Genomic DNA, 26356 nt, shown 5'->3' with positions numbered 1-26356 from the left:
TCTACTTATGGCCTGGGGTTAAGGTATTATTAATTTTCCCCCCTTCACATCCTTTTTCTAGGTTACTATTACTACGTGTGTATTGCAGAAATGCAAGTCAGAATCTTTTTCCCTTTTGAATTTTTCTTCTTGAAAAATATTGTCCTAAAGAACAACTCCCTACTCCTTTGCTGGGAGTGTGTGAGTGTGTATGTGTTTTATCAATGGCTACAGAACACTGCATATAATGTACGATTTACATATATATTTTTAAAATATATATAGAAAATATGTATTGAAAATAATTATTTTGAATATATATTTATATATCTTGAAAACAAATATCTTAATGTATGTGTATATGTGTGCATATGTATATGTATGCATATATGTATGTATATAACACATATACACACACACATATAGTTTGTCTGATTCCCCCTCCCCTATTCCTTTCTTCAAAAAAAAAATACATTGTACTGGCTGCTCTCTGAATATAAGAGGAGAAATACAAAGAGAAGTTTAGGTGATATAAAAATAAAAGATGTCAGATTTTATTTTTAAAATACTAGTATTTTTCTCTTAATTTCCTTTTATACCCTACTATTATGTTGTATCTAAGGAATTCTAGGTTCCACAGAGATCAAAGAATGACCTTTTATAAATTTTGTTGATGCAATACAGTAATTAATAATAATAAAGATAATAATAAAACTTGGGGAAAGTTCCTCGTATAGAAATGTGAGGCAATCATGTTTCAGAAAGCAAACTGCTCCAAGCGGGTGCCAAAGGGAACCTGTCCTCCATATTTTCCCGAGAACTACAACATAGAGAAAGTTTGTAATCTAATGTATCATGCAGACAGATCAAGCTTGATTTGAAGAAACATTTCAGCATGAAATTGAATATGTTAGTAGCACCTGCTCTTTAGTAATCTCTGAAATTCTTCTAGAAAAAATTATAGGGAAACCTGAAAAAAAGAAAGAATAAACCTTTAGGAAAAATACCACTGAAAATTAAATAAGCCAGGAAAAAACAGAATTTTAATGCTTCCTTTTGAATAACTGGCTTTGGTTATTGTTTGTGGGGGAAAAAAAGATCATTTAAAAATGAATCTTCTTTTGGTCTGTTACCAATTATATTTTTCCTTTTCTTAGAAAAGCAAAAGCACCTCAAAATTCTTCATTATCCGTCCTGGGTATGAAGTTAGTTTGTCAGGAATCCCTATTGATTATTTGGGCTTTTTTTTTTTGGAAGCTTTATTTTTTTCTTATATAACAAAAACCTCTGTTTCATATGCAGGGAAAAAGGAGGCATCTTGAAGGATCACTCTATGGGAGCTTCAGAAGGAACAGGAAAACTTGAGGTTGTGTTTGAGTGGAGAGAACAGTGGTGATGCTTTGCAAACAACAGTAGCTGACAAAATTACTTAGTAAGTCCTTTGGCAAGCGTATGCAGAAACCTTAAAAGTGCAGCTTTAGTGATAGGAATCCCCCAAAAAGTTACCAAAGAGACAGGGCAAGTCTCAGCAGTCCTTGAAATGTGGCCATTACTCCTTAGAGCAGCTTTCTGGCATTCTGGGCACAGATCCAACAGGCTCCCTTCAGGTGAATCACTGTCTAATCCCTTCCCTTGCTAGGATTCCTTCAGGTTCAGGAAACGAGGTTCTCAGTCTGCCAACCTCACCTACACTCACTGACTTGCAGGTGAGTCAATTTTATTCACAACCAAGGGAGTAGCTCCAGTTCTTCCTGGTCCGGGGAATTTGAAAGGGTGTCCCAGAGGACAAGTGAAGGAGGAGCGCCTACCTTGTCTGAAGAAAAAAAAAATGATTCTTTTTCGGTTTTTATAAAAAGAACGATTTTTCTGCTTTTACTAGTTTCCAGACTTATTCTTGAGATTCGAGCCTGATGATTTGGAGACGCTCAACCGGCCAATGGAAAGTGAAAACAATGACAGGTAAATGGTTGGGAGTTTGGGGGAAATTGACTTGCACAGGGTGTCGAAGGCACTGGTTAAGACTTTAATTAGGTCTGTGATTAAATCCGGTTGAAAAATTGGGGAGCTGAGATGTCAGCAGAATAAAATAAGGAAAAGCTCAATGCAAGGTAGAGAACTGCAGGCAGGAATCACCATTCGCTGGGTTTTCACCATTTCCAAGAGAGCTAAAAAAGCAGAGGTTTTTTACAATGTGTTAACTGCTTCCAAAAGAAAAGAATGAGGTTTGGTACTGGGTCCTACTGACTGACACTCGACCAGAGGAATAAAACCCAAAGTTTGTTTTTACAACTGTTTGCAATGGAAAGCCAAAATTAATTTTTATCTCATATTATCCAAATTGGTCATTTATTTGAAAAGGAAAAAAAAAAGACTAAAACTTTTTCATCTTCATGTCTTAAAAAAGAAAAAAAAAGCCATCTCATTCTTTTCATTGTACCATAAAAGAACGGGGTAATCCTCATTCAGATTCTTCAGAAATCATGTTAAAACATGTCAGGTAAGAGTCACTGAGAAAATTACATAGTTACAACAAAGAGCTTAGCAACCATACTATGGGTTTTTTTTTTTTAGTTGAAAACTTGTCATTTCATTGGGTAGTTGAAAAAAGCTGGCTAAAAATAAGAAAAACATAAAAAAGCAAAATATTATGTATTTATATATACATGTATAATACACATGTGTGTATTATATGTATGTGTATATGCATGTGTATGTACAAATACACATACACACATACATAGATGAAAACACGTGTGTGTGTCAGACAAAAGGAGAGGCTACGAAGAGAAGGTTAAAGTTACCAGTCAGACCACACACTGACATTTTTGAAGGTATTTCTAAGCCAGTATTCATCTGAGTGTCATCCTCCATTCATATTTTTCAAACTTATATGTAATTTTTTAAACTGACATTCATTTTTACTTAGAGACAGCAGAGCATACTGGGAAAATCTCTTAAGTTGACCTCAGAAGGCCTAGGTTCAAAGCTACCAGTAAGATGAAGGCTAGGTAGACATAGGTCCCTTCCAGTTTTAAATCTATGGATTATAATCACAGTAAAATAAAATCCTTTAAAGTTTCCATTTCATTAATAGACACCTCTACCACCACCATACAAACTGGGTAAAAATCAATAGCTGAAATCAAGAAAAGCATGGCATTCAAGGTACAGATAGTCCATTGCACCTTCAGTACAAATACACACACTTCAATACAAGGATCTGGGATCTGATCAGTCTGGACCAGTTCAGAACACAACTTCTTCAAGACTGAGTAGAGAAACAGTTTTCATTAACAGCTGTGCCCATCACCAGGCCCACACCTGAAGCCTTCTTAGCTTGATAAGATCTGCCAGAGCTCACCCTTGCATGGTATTGCCTTCCAGGGCATAGGCAAGAGAATGGCCCATTAATGCCGCCTTTGGAAGAAGAATGTGACCTACATATCAGAGTGAAATAATCTATATGAAAAGAGGGCAGTTTCTATTGAGGGTTCTGTTTTGATAAGGAATTTCAGAAGTCAAAAGGATCCAATGTTCACTCACCTCTAGACTACTTTTTCAAAAAGGAAGTTAGCTGACTTTTCTGGGAGTTTATGTTATTATCCTCATGGCCTTACTAGCCATTTCTTCCTAACCCTAAAAAGTGTAGGTGGGGAGGCAAAATAAATTTTATCTTTAGCCTCAGAACATCATTGCTTTTGTGTTTTCACAGTGTCCCAGTCTGAGGTGTAGGAAGAAAAAAAAAGGCAGGTTGGCTACTTTTCTACAGTAATAAAAACAAGCAACATTGATGGAGTTTGAGTCTTGTGACAATTCAAGCTGATGAGTGCTACAGATAAAATATTATGCCCCCTGAGATGAGGAAAGTAGGACTCAGATTAGGTGACTTTTTCATAGTCACACAACTAGTAAGTGTAGGTGGCAGGATTTGAACCTAGGCTCCAAGGAGTCAGGTTCTAAGATACACTCTGAGGGGAAAAAAAGAGATCTGGCAGCCAAAAAATAAGATTAGGTTTAGTGGTAGTGGTGATGGTGGTAGTAGTAGTTTTAGTGCTGGTAGTAGTAGCATAGTAGTAGTAGTACTGGTGGTGGTGGTGGTAAATATAGTTAGCATTTACACAGCAATTTAAAGTTTGATTTACATGTACAATCTAAGTTTTGAAAGAGGAGGGAAGAACTTACCAAGAGAAATAGGGGCAAGAGAATTATTTACATTTAGGGATGTGGGTGGGAGGAAGGAGACTAATTTAGAAGTAGATATTTAGGTTTGTGGCTGTCTGCCTTTCAGGTTCTGTCTTCCTTCCTTCCTTGAATTCTCTGTGTTTCACTTCCCCTCCTTTAAGTAGCAAAGCATCTGTGCCGAGAGACAACCTGCTGATGCCTCAGTGTGCTTGATCTGAGGGCACTCCTGGGCTGCATGCTCAACATGGGCTGGCTGGATGCTTGCTAGGTCAGGGAGTATCAGATGCTTAGTAAGGCTCTCTCAGAGAACAATGAAGAATCCTAAAAGCTATAATTAAAGGCAAGGAAGGGGGCCAGCAAGAAAGCATGCTAGATACATATATTAATACAAAGATTAATCGCAGCACTTGGGGCTAGTAGCCTAAAAACTGAGGGCAGGGCTTGGTGTACATGCCTAACTTTCCTGAAGCATTCTGTACCCTTGCCCTCTCTGACATTTAAGGATCCCTGTCTCCTGGCCCTCCTCCTCCTCCTGGATTTCCTTAACCGGTCCAGTGTCTTCTGCCCACACCTAAACCAAGTCTTTCAACACCACTCTTCCTGCAGAGACAAGACTCTTGTGCCTTCTGTATTCTCTCGTTCATTTCACCTACTCTGATGGTCTGAATGACCAGTTCCATGGAGGGTCTCTCCAATTTATGCTTTTATCCAATTTACCTTTTCCTTGATTTTCAACCTTGAATCCCTAAGTGCTAGCTGAATCCAGAACCCAAGATGGAGATTAGAAACTGCTATAATTTCAAGCTCATCATATCCTAAATTGGACTCTATCTTTCCAAAAAGACCTGTCCCACCTCCCAATTTCTCTGTTTCTGCTCATGTTGCTGTTATGCTCCTGGGCACCCATGCCTGAAACCTCAAGAATCCTCTTTGACACTTCTCTGTTCTCACTGCCCCACAGCACCCCACAAGTCTAATCAGTGGCCAAATCCTATTCAGTCTACTTCCACAGCCCCCACCTTTATCCACTGCCGTCTCTCCATTGTGACATCTCCCTAGTCTAGGGCTTCACCACTTCTTCTTTAAGCCACTGTAGCAGCCTTCCTCACTGAGCACCTTTTCTCTCTCCCCTCCCTCTCTCCTTACATACAACCTCCAGAAATGACCTTATTATCTTATGAACCTCTGAACCTGTTACTCCACTCTTCAAAAATATTCGATGGCTCCCTACTGTTGCTAGGATTTAATACCATTTCTTTAGCCTGGTTTTTAAAGCCTTTCCCCAACCTGTCTCCAAACCAAGTTTCCAGGCTTATTTCAAAATTTTCTCCATCATGCACTGCATATTCCAGCCAAACTGGATTATTCCTTGCCCCCTCACTCAGTTTGCCAACTCCTAAATTCCATGTATTTGTGTGGGCCTTGCCTGAGGCTCCTTCCTTCCCCAATTCTGCCTACCAGAGTCCTCCATGTTCAAGGCTCTGCTCAGAGGCCACTATCTCAATGGGGTCTTCCAGCTTAAATTCCCTTCTTCCAATTTTCCTAGAGCATTTTGGTTGGGTCTCTCCTTTTCCCATCACACGCTAACTGGTATTATACTGGTATTATGCCCCATCACACTTATCCATGGTGCCTTTCACATCATCCTATAATGCATATTGTTGTTTTTAATGTGTCTTTTGTATGTTTTGTAACTTTACATTCCTGCCCTACACAAACACTAGTCATAAATAGGCCTTGAGCTGTTCTCTGCCCGTAAGTTAGTCCTTCATTCTCACACCTCCATTCTCTCCTGCCCAGAACACACTTCCTTCTCATCATTGTCTTTCAGAAACCACATCTCCTTTCAAGATTTTGCTCAAGTGACAGGTTCTCCAGAAGTCTGCCCTCATCCTGCCAGCTGTCACTTTTCCAACTAAGTTATCTAAAGCACTTTGTCTGGATCACTTTTCATATTTTCACTTTTGCCATACATATTTTCATATGTACTTGACCTTTCTGTTCCCAGAAGCCAAATGTGCTTTACATATGGTAGATGATTGAGAAATGTTTATTGAATTGAATATGATTAAGGGAATGAATAAGAATGAAGGAGACACATGGCATCAACCCTTGCACTGAATTAGGACATTTTGGCTTTAATGACACTGCGCACTGGTCAAACAGAGGCAGCATTATGGGATAATCGAGAGCATGGGACCCAGGCTAGAACTTGCTTTTCTTCCTGGCTCCGATACTAAATAGTGGTATAACCTTGGGCAAATCTCTTAACTCTGGGCTTTAATTAAAATGTGGTGTCTTACTGACATTAAAGGATTGTTTTCTGCCCAAGTACTTTATGTTCCCACTTTAGACTTTTTAAAAAAAAAATATTTTTATCTTCTGATGAATAGCGGCACCTAGGTATCTCAGTGAATAAAGCGTAGGACCTAGAGTCAGAAAACCCTGAGTTCAGATTTGGCTTATTGTGTGACCCTAGGCAAGTCACTTAATCTGTCTGCCTCAGTTTCCTCATCTATAAAATGGGGCCAGTGACAGAAACTACCAGATGGTTTGAGAACAAATAAGATAATATTTATTTGCAAACCTTAAAGAGTAATATAAATATTAGCTATTATTATTATTATTACTGGGAAGGGAAGAAAAGGCAAGGCCACTAGATCTGGAGTCAAAGGAACCTGGATTAAAATTCTAACTCTACCACTTTTTACCCACATGACTTTAGACAAGACTGTGAGCCCTGGGTTTCTTCTTCTACAACCACTCATGGGGGGAGAGGTGGGAAAGTCCATTCCAGCTACAAATTCCATGATGCTATGCTCTAGATTGGGGCGGGGGAACAGTACAGAATTTATAGGCAAAAAACCCTGTACTGCTCTCCATCTACTACCCTTGGATCAGGTGTGGGCCAAGCTGTATCCCCCATTAGAGCATAAACTCCATGAGGGCAGGGCTTATTTTCCCACCCCTCTCCCCCACACTTTTTTTGTATCTACAGGGTTTAGTACAGTGTCTGGCACACAGTAAGAGCTTAATAAATGCTTGGTGATGATTTTTGATGACATCTGGAGGGCAGAATATAAGCTTTCTGAGAGCAGGGGCTGTTTCACTTTTTCTTTTTAATCTCCAGCATCTAGCACCATGCCTTTGGAAAAAGGCTTAATAAAATGTTGCTTGAATAGAATTTGAATCCAGAATCCTGACTTTAGCATTGACTGTGTGACCCATAGGAAAATCTCCAAGCCTCAGTTTTCTCAACTGTAAATGGGGATAATAATATCTGAACTTCCTATTTTAACGGGGTGGTTATAAGGCACAAATGAAATCAGATATACATAAAGCACTTTACAAAGTTCCACAGGATGCCGTCATCATCAACATTATCATCATAGTTGGCATTTTATATGGCGCTTTAAGGTTTGCAAAGCTCTTTGACGTGTTACTTAATCTGATACTCAAAACAACACTGAGAGGAAGGTACTCATTTTATACATGAGAAAACTGAGTCAGACGGGTTAAGTGACTCGCCCAGGGTCACCCAGCTAGGAAGTGTCTGAGGTTGGATTTAAATTCAGGTCTTCCTGACTCTAGCCCTAGCACTCTACCTACTGTACCACCCAGCTATCATTAGATAAATCTTATCTAAAGATAAACATTATCTAAAGATAAACCTTTATCTAAAGATAAACCTTATCTAAAGATAAGAAAGAACAGGACCGAAAATTGGAAACCGAAACCTTATGCTTGATAAGATGTCAGATCAAGCCAAACCCAAAAGGAGATACAAGTTCTTCTTTAAAACTGTCTGGGGAAGAAAGCCAAGTACGTTCACATTCACCAGAGTCCATGCTAACCACTCCCAAACCCCAGTGTTAAGTGTATGCGGGAGAAGAAGAACCCTTCCTTGGTCAGCAGTTAAAGTGCAAAGCTACTTATCATCCAGGCTTAAAAAACATGGTAGGATAAAGTCCTGCTTCTTGTCTTACACAGCATGGTAAGAGTTACAGGGGAGCCAGGAAAATGCCAGAGGGCTCAATTATCTCATTTTCTCAGGGTCAGAAGCAAAGCTCAACACCATTAAACAGGGGCTGTATTCACAAACAGAGCCCTCTATTTTGTGTAATTAAGGAGGGATCTGTTGTGCAATTAGAGCCTAGATTAAGTCCTCTTTTTTAAAAAGGAAAATCTCAGGGAGCCCATTATATCAAAGGCTAGGCAATACAAGAAGAAATACACACTGAGCATAAGTCAAGATGAAAAAGCATGATCCAATTCACCTACGAGAGACTAGCAAATAGGAAGATGAAATAAAACACAGGCCCTCTCCTCAAACAGCTCCTAGTCCTAAGATGCTAAGGAAAGACAGATGCACAAATGAGGACAAGGCAGAACACAACACATCAAACATAAGTGTATCTCCAGATCAAAGTACTATAAGAACTGTGAGGGTCATTTCCAGCTGGGACTCAAGGCTTTATGGAGTAAGTGACCTCTGAATTCCACCTTAATCAATAAATCACAAAGCATTGTAAGTACTTATTTCTGAGCACTGAGAATACAAAGAAAGATTGAAATAGTTCCTTCCCTTATTCTAATGAAATAGACAGTGTATAGATGAAACAGGTCCACTTGGAATGACTCTCTGGGAAGGATAGGGGGAAGAATACTAGGGGAAATTATGTGACATTAAAAAATGTCATCAAAAAATTAGGGAGATGGCAGATGGAATACCATGTATGTGTTACAATATGTTGGCTAGTGTGGTTTGATTATCGAGTTTGATGGAGGGGGTCAGGTGTAAGAAGATGGAAAAGCAAGGAAGAGGCCAGGTTATAAGGAGCTTTAAATGTCAATGAAGGATATTTGACCCTGGAGATAATAGGGAACAATAAGCAGAGATGACTCAGGCAAAGTTCAAAGGCATGTAGGCCCACATAATGGTGAGGGCAAAGATAGGAGAGGTCAAAGTGAGTGCAGGGAATGGTGAATAGTTTGGCTTGTCCATAGTATGAATCAAGGAGAGCTGTGTAGGATGGTATCAGCCACACAGTAAGTGGTTCTTTAAGGAAGCCAGCCTTACATTCTTTGTCACATTCAGTATCCGTCTCTGCCCACCTTGTTGTTGCTATTAAGTCATTTCAGTCATGTCTGACTCTCCATGACATCATTTAGGGTTTTCTTGGCAAAGATACTGGAGTGGTCACCATTTTCTTCTCCAGTTCATTTTATAGATGAGGAAACTGAGGTAAACAGAATTAAATGACTTACCCAGGGTCACAAAGCTAGTAAGTGTTTGAGGCTGGATTTGAATTTAAGTCTTCCTGACTCTGGGCCTGAGACTCTATCCAGTGTGCCACCTAACTGACCACCTTGGCCCTTATTTATAGGAAGTGATATGTAGTAGAAATGTAAGTTCCTTGAAGGCAGAAGCTATTTCATTTTTGCTTTTGTATCCCCAGTATTATAGTAGACACTTAAATGTTTGTGTATTAAAATGCAATTGGGAAATCTTTACCAAAATAAGTTAGTTTTAAAATCTATTGCCTATATTTATTGTATTGAGTTGATGTGTGATCCACAGGGAGCCTAAGAAATGGCTTAGTGGCCTCCATTTCTATTTGAGATGACACCATTGGGGTGGATCCTTAATAGAAGGAACACAGGAACAAGGAAGACACAGTCCCTGCCCTAGAAAAGCTCAGAATCTAGATGAAAAGGCAAGATAAGTAAAATCTTTTAAATGCATGGAGAGTATTTTGCAAATACTTTGCAAACTTAAGGCTACAACATAAGTAAGCATCATCAGTGCAAGTCTTGTTATGAACTTTAATAATGAAAATGAAACAATACGAAAAGATATATAATTAAGGGCTTAAATTGTGTGGTATTGTCTTAAGTATTTATCCCTGGAGAAGTTAACTGATTTTAACCTAAGACTGATGATGATGACAACAACAATGGCGATGGTAGTGGTGGTGGTTTAAAAAACACAAAACCCTTTGAGAGACATAGATTTGGCTATCTACTATCTTTTAAGACATTTCCATTTTCTTCCATTTCAGGGCTTCTTATACTTTACCCATTGTCACACAGCCACTGGGTAGCATCAGGCAAGGGCTAATAATAAGTACTTTCAGTAAGCTGCAAGGGCCAATAAACATTACTCCAGAAAAGCAGGTTTTCTTTAAAGAAATTCCCTACCCTGGCTCTCATATCTCCTTATTCTCACCCTGATCTCCCAAAATGAGACATTTTTAAAAGTTAAGAGAGACAACTCAATTTGTTTTTGTCTGCCATTTAATAAAAGGAAACTTTTCAAAGATAGGAAAGTAGAAAATACTGAACTGATATAAGTAAAGCCTCTGTTGATTATGAAATTTTACATATTGGAAAATACTTTAAAATTTGGGGCAAGAAGGGGCCATAGAGAAGTATCACTAGGTACCATAATTAATTAATGCATGCTATAAATATCATTTTAATCAATTCATGCTACAAATATTTAGCATCTACTGTGCACCCAGAACTATGTGAGATGATGATGATGATGATAAGGACAGGAACTAGAATGGATTTCAATGACACTGGGAACCTCTTTGTCACCAGGCTAGCACCTGGTTTTGCACTTACAGACTTAGAGCAGGACTTCTTAACCTGGACTCCGAACATGATTTAAAAAATTATTTTTAAGACTATTTTAGCATAAGTAGTTTCATTTGTAATTCTAAGCATTTTATTCAATGCTTTTTTATTTTATTATATTAAATTTATTATTTATATATGATTTAAAATGCTTAATTAATAATATATTATATAATAACATATATATTACATATAATTATATATCATTATATATTGCTATATACAACAATAATAAATGTCAATGATTTAATATATAATATAAATTATATAATCTAGAAATATATTTATTTTATTTTATTAAAATATTATGGTGAGAAGAGGTCACTAGGCTTCACTGGATTGCCCAATGTGTCCATGACAGCAGAAAGATTAAGTAAGAATCTTTTTCTTAAAGAGCTGTCCAGAGCACTGACAGGTTAAATGAGTCAGCCATGGCCATATAACTGGTATGTGTCAGAGCAGGACTCAGTCTTCCTGGCTTCAGACAGAGGTCTATCCACTCTATCAGGCTGCCTTAATGATGGTGATTTAATAAAAAAATAATAATTAACAGTGGAGGATAGTGGGAAGCATCGGATTGGTCATCAGAATGACCTAGGTTTAAATGCTGCTTTTGAAACTTTCCAATTATGGAACCATAGACAAGTCAATGCCTCAAGGAGCTAAGACTGAATGCTTAGTTACAGCTAAGTGGCCATCTGGATTGGTGGAGGGAGAACCCACACCAAAACCATGGGTCCTTTTCCTGATTTACCTTGCTGTTAGTACCTCCTCCCACCTCCAACTCCCAATTACCCTTATTTATTGCATGGGAATCTATTGTCTTATCAAACAGAATGTAAGCTACTTGAAGACAGGACGGTTTTTCACTTTAGCTTTGTATGCCCGATATCTAACAATATGGTAGGCAGGTTAATTAACAGATCCTAGGCATACTGAACTTATAATAGCCCACATTTACATAATACTCTAAAATTTACCCAGGATTTACCCTACAACAACCAGAGGCAGTGGGTTCAACTCCTTTGTCTGACACTTTCTACCTACCTATCTCCATCTCAGTTTCTTCAGCCATAAAATGAAGGGACTGAACTAAGGTGGCCTCCAAGGTTTCTGCCAGATCTAAATCTACAATCCTATGAAACTGTGAAATAGGTAATGAAAGTATCAATGCCCATTTTACAGATACAGAAGTAAGGAACGGCCATGGTTACATGAGTCATTAACACTGGAAACAATCTCCTATCCTCTGACGCCAACTCCAAGGAGGAACAAAAATACATCATGGAAAGGTCACCTTTGAGATCACCTTGCCCAGCTCCCTCATTTTCATGGATTAGGAAACTAAGATTCAGAACATTTTAACTACTTGTTCAAGGCCAACAAACATGGAAGACACAAATAACTGCTTAGCCAACTCTAGGCATAATCCATCCCATCCCAGGTCTGCCCCATGTTTACATCTCAGTTTCATGAAAGCCTAAGAACTCAGGACTTAGTTTATATACATATATATATATATATAAACTTTCTATATATATATATAGTTGATAACTTTATATATATAGTTATCAACCAATGCTAAATGAATTCCAAAGATTTAAACTATTTTACATACCAACAGGAAGAACTAACACACACAGACCCCCAATCTGGCACCAATTCTGGGTTAAGCCTACTGGCTTTTTCTTATTAATTTTCTACCTCCCTGGCTTGGAAAACCACAATGAATAAGAATGACAAGCATATAAGTGATTCACTTATTAGGCTAATGGTGATGATGAGAACATTACTGATGGTTACAATAGATATTAGCTCTATATAAAATTGTGACCTTTCAAGGTCACACGTGACTAAATACCACCTGAAATGAGTGCTGGGAGCAATCTGGATTTTAGTACAATGTTAGAAAATAGCTGTTTTGTTATGTTTTTTTTTTTTAAATTTAATCCTTATCCACATTTTGTGACCTGACATGTCAGCATCCATCCATCCATTTGTTTGTTCATTCATTCATTTATTCGTTCAACAAGCATTTATTTACTTAGTACCTACTATGGGCTAGGAATTGTCCTAATGAACCATTTTCTTCACTGGTCCATTGTTTCATTCCTGGTGACTTAGAAGTTTTCTATGTAAAAATGGAGATCTGTCAATAGTGATGGAAGAAATTTAGATCAAGTTTGCCTGTGTGATTTATGGGACTTGGTGATTCACAATTTCTGAAATAATTTATTGTAGGCACACTCTCACAGCACCCCAATCAAGTTAAGCGTTAGGGTTGGTAAAATTCTATTACATCGTTCTATAGTAATTAGACATCCCCTGAGTATGATGATACTGAACCAACGTAAGGAGTCCCTTAGGGTCTCAAGTTGGACACCTCTTCATTTTCAGTGGACCCTGCATGAAGGGCAAAGTGCTAAAACTGAATTGTTAGATATATCTGGTAGTAAAATTTTACTTCTGCCAATGGGGAGCAGAATGATAGAACAGGTGACATTTACACTGCATATTAAGATTTAAAAAGCAGTTTTTGCATTTCATTTGAGCTTCTCAAAAATGTTGATGTCCTATAGGTTTATTTTTATTTTGATATTGTTTTTTTTTGGAGGGGAGAAGAGAGGGTAAGAAGAAAGGATTTAAACTTGCAAATCTCATTGGTGTGAATCCATTCAGTTGTGGAAACTTCTTTCACTAATTGGAAATCCTCCTCAATGAAGGTCAGCAACTCAACTTTGACAAGGACTACGCTCATTTTTACAAATAAGGAAACTGAGGCTGAGATATTAAGTGAATTTCTTATTGTCACACAGCTAGAAAGTGCCATATGGAAGAGTGGGAAACAACTTCCAATAACAAAAATAAACATTTATTAAGCACCACGCACTGTGTCCACTGCATCTAGTCACTATTATTCCCCCCCGCCCACACACACACACACACAAACACACACAATCTCTTTAGATTTTAGAGTCTAAGGAATGACTTTAGAATGATACCCTTGGGAATCCTAAGATCTTTTCATAAAAAATGAAACAAACTTAATTGAACCCTGAAATAAAGGGAGTGTTAAAGGATGAAGAAATAAACACATTTCTATTTCACAGTTGTGTGAGTCTGCTGGCTCTTCCTGTTTGAAAGGGAGTCTTCCTGTAGCTTAGCAAAACAGCCATTTTCACACTTGTTCCACCCATGTTAAGATGTAATCTAATGGATTTCAATGTTGGGAAGGGACCATGTTTAATTTTATGCTCTGTTCAGCACCTAAGAACTGTGTCTAGTACTCAACACTCTTATTCCTAAAACAACTTAGATGACACAATGTAGCTTCCCGGTGTAAGTGCTTTTGGGAATGGAGATTTTTAAAGGACAAATGTCAAAGGTCACAAGATGCAACACTTATCCTTTATAGGGAAAAGAAAGTTCCAAAGTGGAGATAGAAGCTAAAAATCCAACAGCTATCGGGGGAGCGATCCCAGAGGCTCAAGTGGTCCAGTGACCCGGATCTACTGGGATGTTTCCCATCTCTAAATTGCAAGAGAGAGAAAACCAATAGATTCTCTCCCCAAAGACACTGCTAAAAGGACCTTAAATAATATAAATAATGTAATTGTAATTAACTCCTGCAAATTTAATTAATTATAAATAAACTTAGTTAATTGTAAGTAATTTAACTGTAATTAATGATAAAACAATATAATTTTTTTTGCCATCAGATTTCATAGAGATACTATAAGAACTCTATGGAAAATGGTAACTTGTGTAGAAAGAATGCTGGTATTAGGGAGTCTCTAAGACCCAAATTTGAACCCTGCACCATTTATTTCCTGTGATTTACTTAGCCTCCTTCCTCAGTATCAGTTAAAAATGGGAATAAAAATAAGACCTACATCCCAGTGGTTTTGTGACGATCGAATGAATAAACACAGGCAGAGCACTTGAAAACCCTAAAGTGCTATCAGCTCCTCTTCAAATGCTTGGTAATGGTCACAAAAGCAAAAAAAGGAAGACTATTTCCATTCCATGCAAGTCCTTTGGGATGAGGAGAGCTGTCCAAGTTCCTGGCAGCACTGCAGTCGGGAGCCCGTATGATTCTGGGGAAGGATGTTAAGTGAGAAAACTCCACCTCATCATAGCTTAAGTGCTCTCTCCCATAATGCCTTCCCAGAACACAACTGGGTTACAAGACATTGCCAAGAGTGACTTGTGGACCCAAATGCTGTAAGGGAAGTGTGATGGGAAAAGCAAGGGTGAAGATAATGGGTACAGCAGCCTACGTGCCATATGGGTACCCAAGTAACAGTCAAAGGCTTCTAGGGACAATGATGGAAAAATGACAGAAAGAAAGTGAAAAAAAGGTATATGACTGAGGACCTGTAGAACGGCTGTGAGCTGCATCTTTGGAGGGAGCACGCAAAGTAGCAATATTCCAGAGTAAAAGAGAGGGGCATGAATGACCTGATTTCAAATTCTAGTTCTGGTAGTGAGGTGATGCCATGGATAGAGTTCTGGGACTGGAGTCAGGAAGACTCATCTTCCTCAGTTATTATTCAGCATCAAACACTTACTAGCTGTGTGACCCTGGGCAAGTCATTTTACCCTATTTGCCTCAATTTCCTTATTTATAAAATGAACTGGGGAAGGAAATGACAAACCACTCCAGTATCTTTCCCAAGAAAACCTCACATCGGATCAGAAAGAGTTGGATATGACTGAAAAACAACTTAATATCTATGTGACTTTGTGGAAATTACTTGATCTCACCTCAGTTTCCCTTATCTCCCAAATAACAAAGCTGAAATAGATAACTAAATCTAAATTCTTCCAGTTTTAAATCCTATGACCATAAGGCTCTGGAACATAATCAGTCCTTCAACGGTGGAAAAAGGTCCAAGGCAATAAAAACCCTGAGACAGGATTTGAATTCAGGTCTTCCTGCCTCCAATTCCAGGACTCTATCCACTACCTCCCACCCCCCACCTCCAACTTGATGTTACAATAGCACAGTAACATAAGACCCTATATGAATCTACACATCCCCTCTGTAGGCTGGCACTTCCAAATTTCCCTGGGTTGAAGACACATGCAATTCTTAGCAAGTGTGGTTCTACATTAAGGAACAGTCAATAAGGCTTATCATGTCACTCTGTTATCCAAGAACTTCTGTCCCTCTGCATTTTTCACTGAATAAAATATAACTTCCATGACAACAGGGTTGCAATTTTACCTTTCCAGCCTTGTCTCATACTATTTACCTTCACTACCCATGTTGCAGTCAAGCTGAATTACTCTCTTCCCCATTCTATATGCAGCATCTATGTTGCCTGGCAGGATCTTGTCAAAAACAGATGCTTTTACTATATGTCTGTTGCATTGGATAAAAGTCAGAAGAGGAAGGTTCAGAGAGAGAGAGAGAGAGAGAGAGACTATAAACCCACTTTTTGTTGTTGTTTTTGTTTTATGGAGGAGGGAAGGCAGGGCAGTTGGGGTTAAGTGGGGTTAAGCCCAAGGTCACACAGCTTGTAAGTGTGTCAAGTGTCTGAGGCCGGATTTGAACTCAGGTCCTCCTGACTCCAGGGCCGGTGCTCTATTCACTATACCACCTAGCCACCTCTTTTAATTTTGGGTTTTTTTACTCTTTTTTTTTTTTTGAAGCAGGCAGGTTTAAGGACTTGCCCAGAGTCACCCAGCTAGTAAATGTCTGAGGCCGGATTTGAACTCTGGTTCTCCTAACTCCAGAGCCCACTTGTTTTCTTCAAAGTACAATTTCTGTACTGGCAAAACTTAATTATTCAAGGTAATATAAGTCTACTGACAAAAGTAATCAAGATTTCTTGCATCTAATAGTTGCAAGAAATAGACTTTCACTTCTCTTTCATTCCCATATTAGAAACTAAAATGTGAAATTAATTCACTCCAGTTTTTCCTTATTCTAACTGGGGTCTCAAGAATGATTGATATATCCCAAATAAGAAGAGGTATATCCAACCAGTACTTAGTGAGCACTTAACTATGCCATGCACATAGAGAAAAAAGGAGAGATTAAAAATGGGGTGCTTTATCTCAAAAATGGGCTTGTGATCTGGTTGTCTGAAAGAATCATCACCTAAAATGTCATGCCTATCCTTCATGGAATCTCACAGCAATATCTTAAGCAATGATGGTGAAGAAAGGGGACTGCATTTGCTGTGGAAGACAAGACATACTATAATAACTCTTTCCTTATGAATAAAATTCTTTAATATGCTGGTACCTGGCCAGCTGCAAAGGGGCAGCCTGGAAAGACATGTCTGTTACATTTGCCAGAATTTCCTGTGGTAATTCTGGTGGAAAGATAGACAAAGAGAAAGGGGGAGAGGGAGATACAGAGAAACAGAGAAGAGGAGAGAGGGAGGGGAGGGAGAAAGGGAGCAGCGATGGAGAGGAAAAGGGAGAGGCAGGCAACTGGGCTAGATTGGAGGTTGCCTAACCATGGGAACAGCAAAATTATGAAGGGCCATGAAAGTCCCACATGGTTTCAATTCGTCCAAGAGAACCTAGTTCCTCTTAGAATGAGTTTTTCTATGAAAACATGCCACCCAAAAGTGGTTCCCTTCTTCATTTATATTCTCAATCTCTAAAAATAGTGACTTTGCCCCTCCTGTGCCTAAGGGTGGAGTGGAAAATATTAAAGAGTCAGGATTTTTGGAATTTTCCAAAGATGAAGTAATTTTAGCAAATTCCTTTTCTGATTCAATCTTCCAATGTAAGAGTAAAAATGTAAACCAATGCTCCTATGCAGTAGTACTAGAAGCAATAATGATAACAATAATACCCACCACTCCAGTCATCTGTGATATCTGTAGAGTGCTTTACATTCATTATCTCACCGGACCCCTGATAATCACCCTGTAATAGAAATGTTATAATTATCTGCATCTTAGAGGTGATCATATGGGGGTTCACTAATGTCTTTACCGTGGTCTCACAATTCTTAAGTGTCAGATACAAGACTCCAACCAAGATGATTTTGGACCTGGCTATTAGTCTGTCCTCAGTCCTGTCCATGCTGTTTCTGGGTAGAGGCCAATTTCATTCTCGTAAAGGACCACGGTATTCTGGGTCTGACCAAATCAGACCTCTAGTTACAATGAAGCTCTTAAGTGGAATTTTGCCAAGCAACAATCATTTACTATACACACTCACGGTGTGCCAGGCACCAATGCTAACTAATCTCAGGTGTTGGGGCGTTGTTTTTCAGTCATATGTAAGAATTTACCGTTTATTTTCCACAATCCCAAGTTATTCTCCTATACACCAACAGTGGTCTGGAGACAAGGGAACCACATTTGCTACTTGAACAAGACTCAATTTCTTTGGGCATCACTAGAAGTACTGCCTGGTAATTTCTAAGATCTCCTAGAACTCTCATCCAAAGACTGTCTAGGGTGGGGAGAACACCAAACCTGCTATTCATGCACCATTTTTACCATGGAGAAGGACTGCCCCAAGCACAAGGCAAAGTTAAGTAGAATTTCACATTCGAGAAGAAACAAGTGAAAATGCCAGCACACATCTCAATATCATGCCCGTGTTTCTGGACAATTCTTTTCACCCCAATCTGTGAATGGGAATAATAATACAACGACATCATTGGAATGTCATGAGCCAAGAGTTTTGTCTAAGGACAGTGGCAATAGCTGGTTCTGCCGTGGTCACTCCTATGAGGCAAGAATGAGACAGTGACCTATATTAAGTACAGGATTGCAAGGCAGACACAAAACCACAAAAATCAGTAGTAAAATGGCCCAAGGCCTTGTTAGAAATCCGCCCTGGTTTTCAGGAGGTCATAGGTGCTCTATTTCAGGCCAGAGTAGACAAGAACAGACAACACTCAGAAATTTAGGAGAGTAACATGGGAATTCCATTCTTCATATTCAAATCAGTGATTAAGCCAAAGAGACTATCAAAATTAATTTTCATAAAAAGGGAAAGAGGGAGAGAGAGGGAAATAAAGAAAGAGGGGGAGGGAGGAGAAGGGAAGAAGGGAGAGAGAGGGAGAGAGAGAGAAACTAAAATTCCTTCCCATTGAAACATTTGTTTTATTTTTTATTTTCCACATTCATTTTTGCCTAGGAGTTCAGACTGACACAGCCTATGCTGAACCTAAGACTCAGTCTTATCCGTGTGTGTCCTGACAAGCATTTTGGCTTAAAAATCTATCCCAGCTAAAGAATGGAGCTGAACCTGCTGCGTGGGAAATTATCAGGTAAAAACCCAAAACTTGAAAGCACAAGGAAGTCTCACGTGATTCACAGATGTCTTGTTTCTACTGTTGGACATCTTTTTTTTTTTTTTTAATAATAACCAAAGACAATAATTTTTAAATCACCAGAAGCACACCTGAATTTTCCTCAATCAAAATACCAAACACTTACGTTGGCACTATTTAGATGTTTGACTCATCTCATTTTATTTTAGTCTTTTTTTCTCATGAGACCAGCCCCAAAATATTGCTCAGCATGAAAAATGTGTAATCATATGTGTAAGAAGCATTATTAAAATCGCCACCAACTATGAATTATTTTCCAGATTTAATTTTCTAAACCAAGGTTCACTGAGGTTCCCAAGAAGCCAAAAGACAATGTCACTATCACCCTAGGTAACTATTTAGAAAATGCTCCTAAGCCAGAATGAGTTAACACCCTATAATTTGCATTACTTCAGCTTTAGGTTCCCACCCTATCAGCTACTAAGGAGCCACATTGTTGATACTTCCACATTTTGAGCCAAAAAGCCCCACCTCCTGATGAGCAATAATTCATCAATGACAGGGTTGGGGGATTATCAAAGAGGATGCATAGCTCTCGGATACAGGTATAATGATGCCATATGGTCTTTTTCCAACTACAAGATCCCATTTCGACTAGATGGCTTAAGAAAAGGAATCCTTCCTTCCCTGCTTCCCACTCCCCCCAGCCCCTTAAGATCAATACCAACAAATCTTCCTTCCTTGGCATTATCTTCCTTCCTTCTTCCTACAAATCTTCCCTTCCTTGGCATTATCTTCAAATCAATAAAAACTAGTATAGCTCAGAGCACTGCAGTAGGTGAAGAAATCCTTTCCATGAGTGGAGCTAATAAGCTTCCAAAAAAGTTTGTGGAACACAAAACACTAGACAGGAATAAAAGAGAAAGAAAAATGAAAAAAAAAAAAAAGTCCATTCTTTCTCTCAGTCTCTTTCTCCAAACCCTTAAAACTCCATCAACCAGGAAAGTAAGTTCAAATATCACCTCTGCCATAAACTGGTTATACAACCCCTGACAAAACTTAACCTCCCAGGTAACTTTCTAAGATTAAGTTATATATGAGCTACTTATCTGTGACAGTGAAGGGAGATTCCACACTGGGAGGTAGGAGTTCTTGATCACACTGACTTTACGAATCCATACCAAAAATTAAATAAATAAAACTACCATTAATCAGTGAACAGTTATTGAACACTCCACAAAACATAGGGAGGGACGCACACAACGGATAAAAAAGAAACCTCAAGGAGCTTGCCAGTTTAATTTGCCAAGAGATGAGAAACAGCAGCTGGTATTTCCTTAACTGAATCACCAAGGCTGGTGTCATCATAAGATTTTCTACCTGGGCAAGATGGGGGAAACAATACTGCATATGTCACAATCTGGGGTAGTAAAAAAAAAAAAAGGTCCCATTCAATTACTTGTGCCTGAGTTAGTCACGAGGCTAGCTAGCTAGCAACAAGGAGAACTTGAGTAAGGGAAATGTGAGTGTCTGGGGCGACAAGTTTTTGGAGAAATAGGGAAGATAATTCTTTAGAAAAATGAAGGGTGAGAGCTGAAAAGGATGAAGAATTGGAGAACCGATCCTTGAGAACATACCAAACAAATCCCTAGAAAGCCTCCTTCCTGTGTCTGGAACCATGATTTTTCTCTCATTGTGTTATATTTAAAATTAAGTCAACTAATTTGACTAAAAATGAGCTGTAGATTTTGGAATGGCTACATAAGCAAATAATCAGGTCTAGGCCCATCCCTTTTGCATTAATCAGGAGCTCTCCCTTGACACTAATGGTTAACATTGCACATGAAAGTTGACTGCCAGGACAGTAAACACCAAGATAGACATAATCAAGTTGAACACCAACTTGTCTCAAAACCACAACATGATTCAAGAACCACCACCCACCAGCATTCTTTTTCTAGTCAGGCACGTCTATTATTTTTTCATATTAATTTATATTAATTATAAATATATTTTATCACATTAGTTACAATAGAATTAATTTAAATGCATTATGTGGCCATAATCTTTCTTCACATCTAAGAGCTGGTTCTTTGTGACAAGGTATCTTAAGAACAAGGATTTTTAAAAAGTGCTTTGAAAACTGTTTCTGTTTTCTTCCTCTTCCTCCTCCTCCTCCTACACCTGTCTGACCACCCACAGTAGTGATCTAATTTCCGCGGAACTCAGGAACTCCATTCCAAGAGTGGGTAGTTCTCCTCTCAAATGAATTTCTTTACCCTACTCTACCTTCTCTAGAGTGAGACCACTGTGCTTTCTATAAAATGCCTCTTTGACATAAAAGTGCTGAACAAAAGTCAGCAATTATTATTTAGTACATTATTTTTCTCTTGATTCGTAGATTTTTGAGCAGATAGGAAATTTACAACTTTCTCATTTTAAAAATAAGAGAGAGAGGTTCAGGGCTCAGGGCAAGTGTTCAGAGTCACACAGCTAACAAATGACTGAGATAAGATTCAAACTCAGCTCCTGTGCAGTTTTCCATTCACTGCACCATCCCATCCAAGGTCAGACTGTTTTTGTTCAGGCTCTTCTCCAGGGCTGGAATGGACTCCTACATCAATTCAGTCTCTCAGAAGACCTTGCTTTCTTCAAGACTCAGTTCAGGCACCATCTCCTGTAAGGGATGTGCTAATTATATTGCATCATTATTATTCTTATTATTATTACTATTTAAGTATTATATCTTCTTAATAGACTCTAAGTTCCCTTAAGGCAGGTGGTATTTGGTCCTTTTGTCTCTGTATCCCCGACCACAATAGCAGGTATTTCATAAAAGCTTTAGAAATGTGGCATGTATTGCTCTGAGAATATTCTATCACACAAGTTATATCCACTTGAACAAAAATATCAAGAAATTGAGATAACTGGTAAACTAACTCTAAAGAAAAAATCATGAGAAGCCTCATGTAGCAGGATATAGAGAACTGGCCTTGAAGATAAGGAGGGTTCAAGTCCTGTCTCTGACACATACTGGCTGTGTGACCCTGGGTAAGGCACAGAGTAGGTGATGGTGGAGAGTTCTATAGACATTAAAGCCACCCCCCAGGTGTTGATTCTCTTTGAACACAGTCAATGGACAAACAGCAGATACATAGTCCAACATGGGCACAATCTCAAAGCCTATCAGAGACACAGGACTTGGTCAGGATGAGAGCAGGAGGTAAACAGGTGATATTTATAAACAGAAAGCCAGGATACACTAAATTCATAATCTAATTCATGCTTCCTCCAAACCTCATCCTCCTGACAGCCTCCCATAATGCCTCAGTGCAGTAAAAACAGACATTTTACAAAGGTATTTTTAATGGTAAGAAAGAAGCTGAAGGAAAGGGACCAGAGGGAGGCATATCTTAGGTCACAGACCTTGCTTGGACACTTCATTAAGTAAGGGTGGGTTAGGAGGCAATTGTAGAGAACATTCACAACTGGGAATAATAACACATATGGGAGCTGAATCAGGCATTTCAAACTCATAAAGGCTAATTAATACTATCGTCTTAGAACAGGAAAGTCTAGAGAGAAATTACTAGTCTGCGTTAAGGGCATTCAAGCTAGGGAAACTAGTTATAAAAAAACAATTCACAGCATGGAGTGAGAGGGAAAAAAACATAAAGGAAAGGAAACAAGATGATGCGGAAAAAGTCTAGGTTTTCAACTCAGGCAAAAATTAGGGGGCCCTAATTTGCAATTTTTTAAAAACCAACTTCTTTGCTACATCTCTATTGAGTGAATGTATAGACATGACTCTAAATATAACACAGAGAAGCTGACTGTTAGAAACCATTTCTTCCAGACCATGTGTAAAAAATAATTCACTGAAAAAGAGTTGGGTCAAGAAGAAATCGAGTCATTAATGGAAGGAAGAAGAGGAAAAAAGCAGAAATGGGAGAGAGAGGAAAGGGAGAAAAAGAAGATGGGAATGGGAAAAGGAAAAGGAAAACAAAGGAAAGGAGGGGGGATTGCAAAACATATTTTCTAATTTTTAAAGGACTATCTTTACTTCTGAAGACAATAATGCACAAAGTAGGCACTCATTAAATGTTTACATGACACAGACATATATACATGCAAAAAAATTATTCAAATGTATAAATAGAAATGACAATATTAACTTTATACACCCATTAAAAAACCTGAAGCTCTGCCAGGTTCTAACATGTATGAGTGATGAAGCAGCATTAAGCTAGTCATTGCTCAGTGATATTAAAATCTAGTCCCTCAGTAGCAAGAGTATTATTATTATTATTATTATTATTATTATTAAAGAAATTAGTGCTTCTGGAGACCTGTGCTCCATTACTGTCTAGAACTAGGCTCAAGCACGTCCAGAGCAATATACTACAAGTCTTTTACCAGTTCAATTGCCTCCCAACCTCTATATGTCTAATCAGTTAAATATAAAATAAATAATTTATATAATAGTTACTAATATAAGTTTTTATGATATGAAATATAAAAGTACCTCGCATTTATATAGAATTTCAAGGGTTACAGCACATAATACAAATATCATCTCAATCTGCACAATAATCATGAAATCCCAGTAGGTGCTATTATAATTCCCATTTTACATATAAGGAAACTGAGGGAAACAGGTTAACTAGGTCATACCACTATTAAGTGTATCAGGCTTGATTTGAACTTAGGTCTTTCAGACATCAGGTCCACTTCTCTATCTACTATAAAACCTAAGAGATACAAGATGGATGGACCACCGGTGTGTTCACATGTCTGCTCATGCATACACGTGTACACACACACACACACACACACACACACACAACCAAATAAACACTTGTGGTTCAGTTGTGTCCAGTCGGTCCTGACCCCATTTGGGGTTTTCTTGGCAGAGATACTAGAGTGGTTTGCCATTTCCTTCTCCAGGTCTTTTTACAGATGAGGAAACCAAGACAAAGCGGGTTAAGTGACTTGCCCAGGGTCACACAGCTAGGAAGCGTCTGAGGCCAGATTTGCACTTAGGAAGATGAGTCTTCCTGACTCCAGGTCTGACACTCTATCCGCCGCACCACCCAGCTGCCCCCAGATGAACACCAGTATAGACAAAAATGCCAATCTTCCATGATCAAAACTTTGCTTCCTGGTTGTGATCTAATGAGTGGGTATTTTTCATCCCTGCTATCATTGTGGACACTGCCAGTGTAAAAAAGCAAAGCAAGGCTGGTCCTGACCATCACCACTAAGGACAATTTGTTCTTTTACAGATGACGAACTGAACCAGGGAAATTCTATTCCAAGTAACTCCAGCGACCTGCATGCAAGGAACAGCACCGCTAACAAGGAGTTTGTCACCATAGTCCTGCCAGTGCTTTACCTTGTCATATTTGTGGCAAGCCTTCTGCTCAATGGCCTCGCGGTGTGGATTTTCTTCCATATCAGAAACAAAACGAGTTTCATTTTCTATCTCAAAAACATCGTGGTCGCAGACCTGATCATGACCCTGACGTTTCCCTTCCGGATAGTTCGCGACACAGGCTTCGGGCCGTGGTACTTCAACGTTTTCCTCTGCCGCTACTCCTCCGTTCTCTTTTACGCAAACATGTACACCTCCATCATCTTCCTCGGACTGATCAGCATCGATCGCTACCTGAAGGTGGTGAAGCCATTTGGCGACTCTAGGATGTACAGCATCACTTTTACAAAGGTTTTGTCTGCTTGTGTTTGGGTGGTCATGGGTTTTCTGGCCTTACCCAACATAATCCTTACAAATGGTCAACCGACGGTAGAAACCATCAACGAATGCGCAAAACTCAAAAGTCCTCTAGGCGTGAAATGGCACCAGGCAGTCATCCATGTCAACAGCTGCTTATTCGTCGCCGTCCTGGTGATATTGATTGGATGTTACATTGCAATATCCAGGTACATACAGAAATCCAGTAAGCAATTTATTAGTCAATCCAGCAGAAAACGAAAGCATAACCAAAGCATCAGAGTTGTCGTGGCTGTCTTTTTCACATGCTTTCTGCCCTATCATTTATGTCGAATACCGTTTACATTTAGCCATTTGGACAGGCTGTTAGACGATTCGGGACACATAATTCTCTATTACTGCAGAGAAATGACTCTTTTCTTGTCGGCATGCAACGTTTGCCTGGACCCGATCATTTATTTTTTCATGTGTCGGTCGTTTTCACGGAGACTGTTCAAGAAATCAAATATCCGAACGAGAAGTGAAAGCATTCGGTCACTTCAGAGTGTCAGGAGGTCAGAAGTACGCATTTATTATGAATATACTGATGTGTGACATTATGAAACCCTCTTGCTATATGTAATGAGTCTGTAAAAAGTGTAAATAAATATTTCTTTTGATTACATATGGGTTAAGAACATCATATTATACTTTAAAATAATGAAAATGCTCTGGAATCTATACTGACTTGAGAGTAACTAAAAACTGAATATAGCCAAAAGATCATGGACTTAGAGGTAGAAAGGCCCTTCAGGAGTTCACAGAAGAGGAAGCAGGGCCCAGGGAGGCTGAAGACCTGGCTCATTGTCACACAAGTAATAATTAAGAGTCAGGAGCCAAACCTGGTTGTCTTCCTACTGTACCTCTCTGCATTTTTGTTGCTACAAAAATAATGATAATTATTATTATCATACAATAGAATACATAATAAATATTGGTCAGCACAAAACTAAATTGGTAATTAAAAATTAAAGGAAACCTTTATGATGTAGCAACATATACTTAACTGGTAAGTAATAGACACTCACTATTGAGCTATCTCAAAAATCAGTTTTTATATTTTTATCTTGAAATTTTAAAAGGGACCTGGCATGATGGGGCACCACCTATAATCCCTGCTAGAGAAGGCAAAGGCTGGTGGACTGCGTGAGCTCAGGAGTCCTGGGCTACAGGAGAGCCAAAGTCAAATGAGTGTTGCACTGAATTGGGTACCACTGTGTAAGATGGTCTGTAATTCTTGCTACTGAGGGAGGATGAGGCTGGTGAATTACATGAGTTTAAGAGTTCTGAGCTATACTAAGGCTAAATCAGGCACCAGTGTGGAGAGACACCAATATATGTGATCACAACTCTATAATCCCTGCCACTAAGGGAGGCTTAGTCTAGTTCAAAAGTCCTGAGCTGCCGACCAGCTAAAGATGACTGGGGTCTACGCTAAATCCTATGTCTTCTCCCTTCACCCTCCACCCAGAAAAGGGTCAACCAGGCTCACAAAGGAGAAGGTAAGTTGATCCAGATCAGAAACCGAG

The 26356-nt window shown here is 38.8% G+C and overlaps 2 protein-coding genes across 8 annotated transcripts in view; one reads left to right on the top strand and one right to left on the bottom strand.

Annotated features, from left to right (window-relative positions):
* Positions 1–26356, bottom strand: part of MED12L (mediator complex subunit 12L) — a 393990-nt gene that overhangs the window by 123761 nt on the left and 243873 nt on the right. The window lies entirely within an intron of this gene.
* On the top strand, positions 1305–25452 carry GPR87 (G protein-coupled receptor 87). Of its 7 annotated transcripts, none has more exons than XM_069104768.1 (5): positions 1305–1685; positions 1859–1938; positions 13426–13526; positions 18922–19054; positions 24343–25452. In XM_069104768.1, exons 4-5 carry the CDS (start codon positions 19021–19023, stop codon positions 25380–25382), a joined length of 1074 nt encoding a protein of 357 aa, XP_068960869.1. In that variant the 5' UTR covers positions 1305–1685; positions 1859–1938; positions 13426–13526; positions 18922–19020; the 3' UTR covers positions 25383–25452. The 7 variants fall into 7 exon arrangements, with proteins under 7 accessions (XP_068960869.1, XP_068960870.1, XP_068960868.1 ...); XM_069104769.1 differs by having other exon boundaries at positions 13423–13526; XM_069104767.1 differs by having other exon boundaries at positions 13418–13526.

Source organism: Petaurus breviceps, unplaced genomic scaffold, assembly GCF_028583685.1.
Source record: "Petaurus breviceps papuanus isolate PSGF00001 unplaced genomic scaffold, PetGlider_PUasm1.0 688, whole genome shotgun sequence".
NCBI classification, from domain to species: Eukaryota; Metazoa; Chordata; class Mammalia; order Diprotodontia; family Petauridae; genus Petaurus; species Petaurus breviceps.
This window is presented reverse-complemented; position numbering and strand designations above follow the sequence as displayed.

Bases quoted from the DNA above. Each gene is read 5' to 3' on its own strand.
- GPR87 (XM_069104768.1), top strand. From the start codon at position 19,021: ATGGAGCTGAACCTGCTGCGTGGGAAATTATCAG. The intron at 19,055-24,342 runs GTAAAAACCCAA...GTTCTTTTACAG, and splicing joins GCTGCGTGGGAAATTATCAG to ATGACGAACTGAACCAGGGA.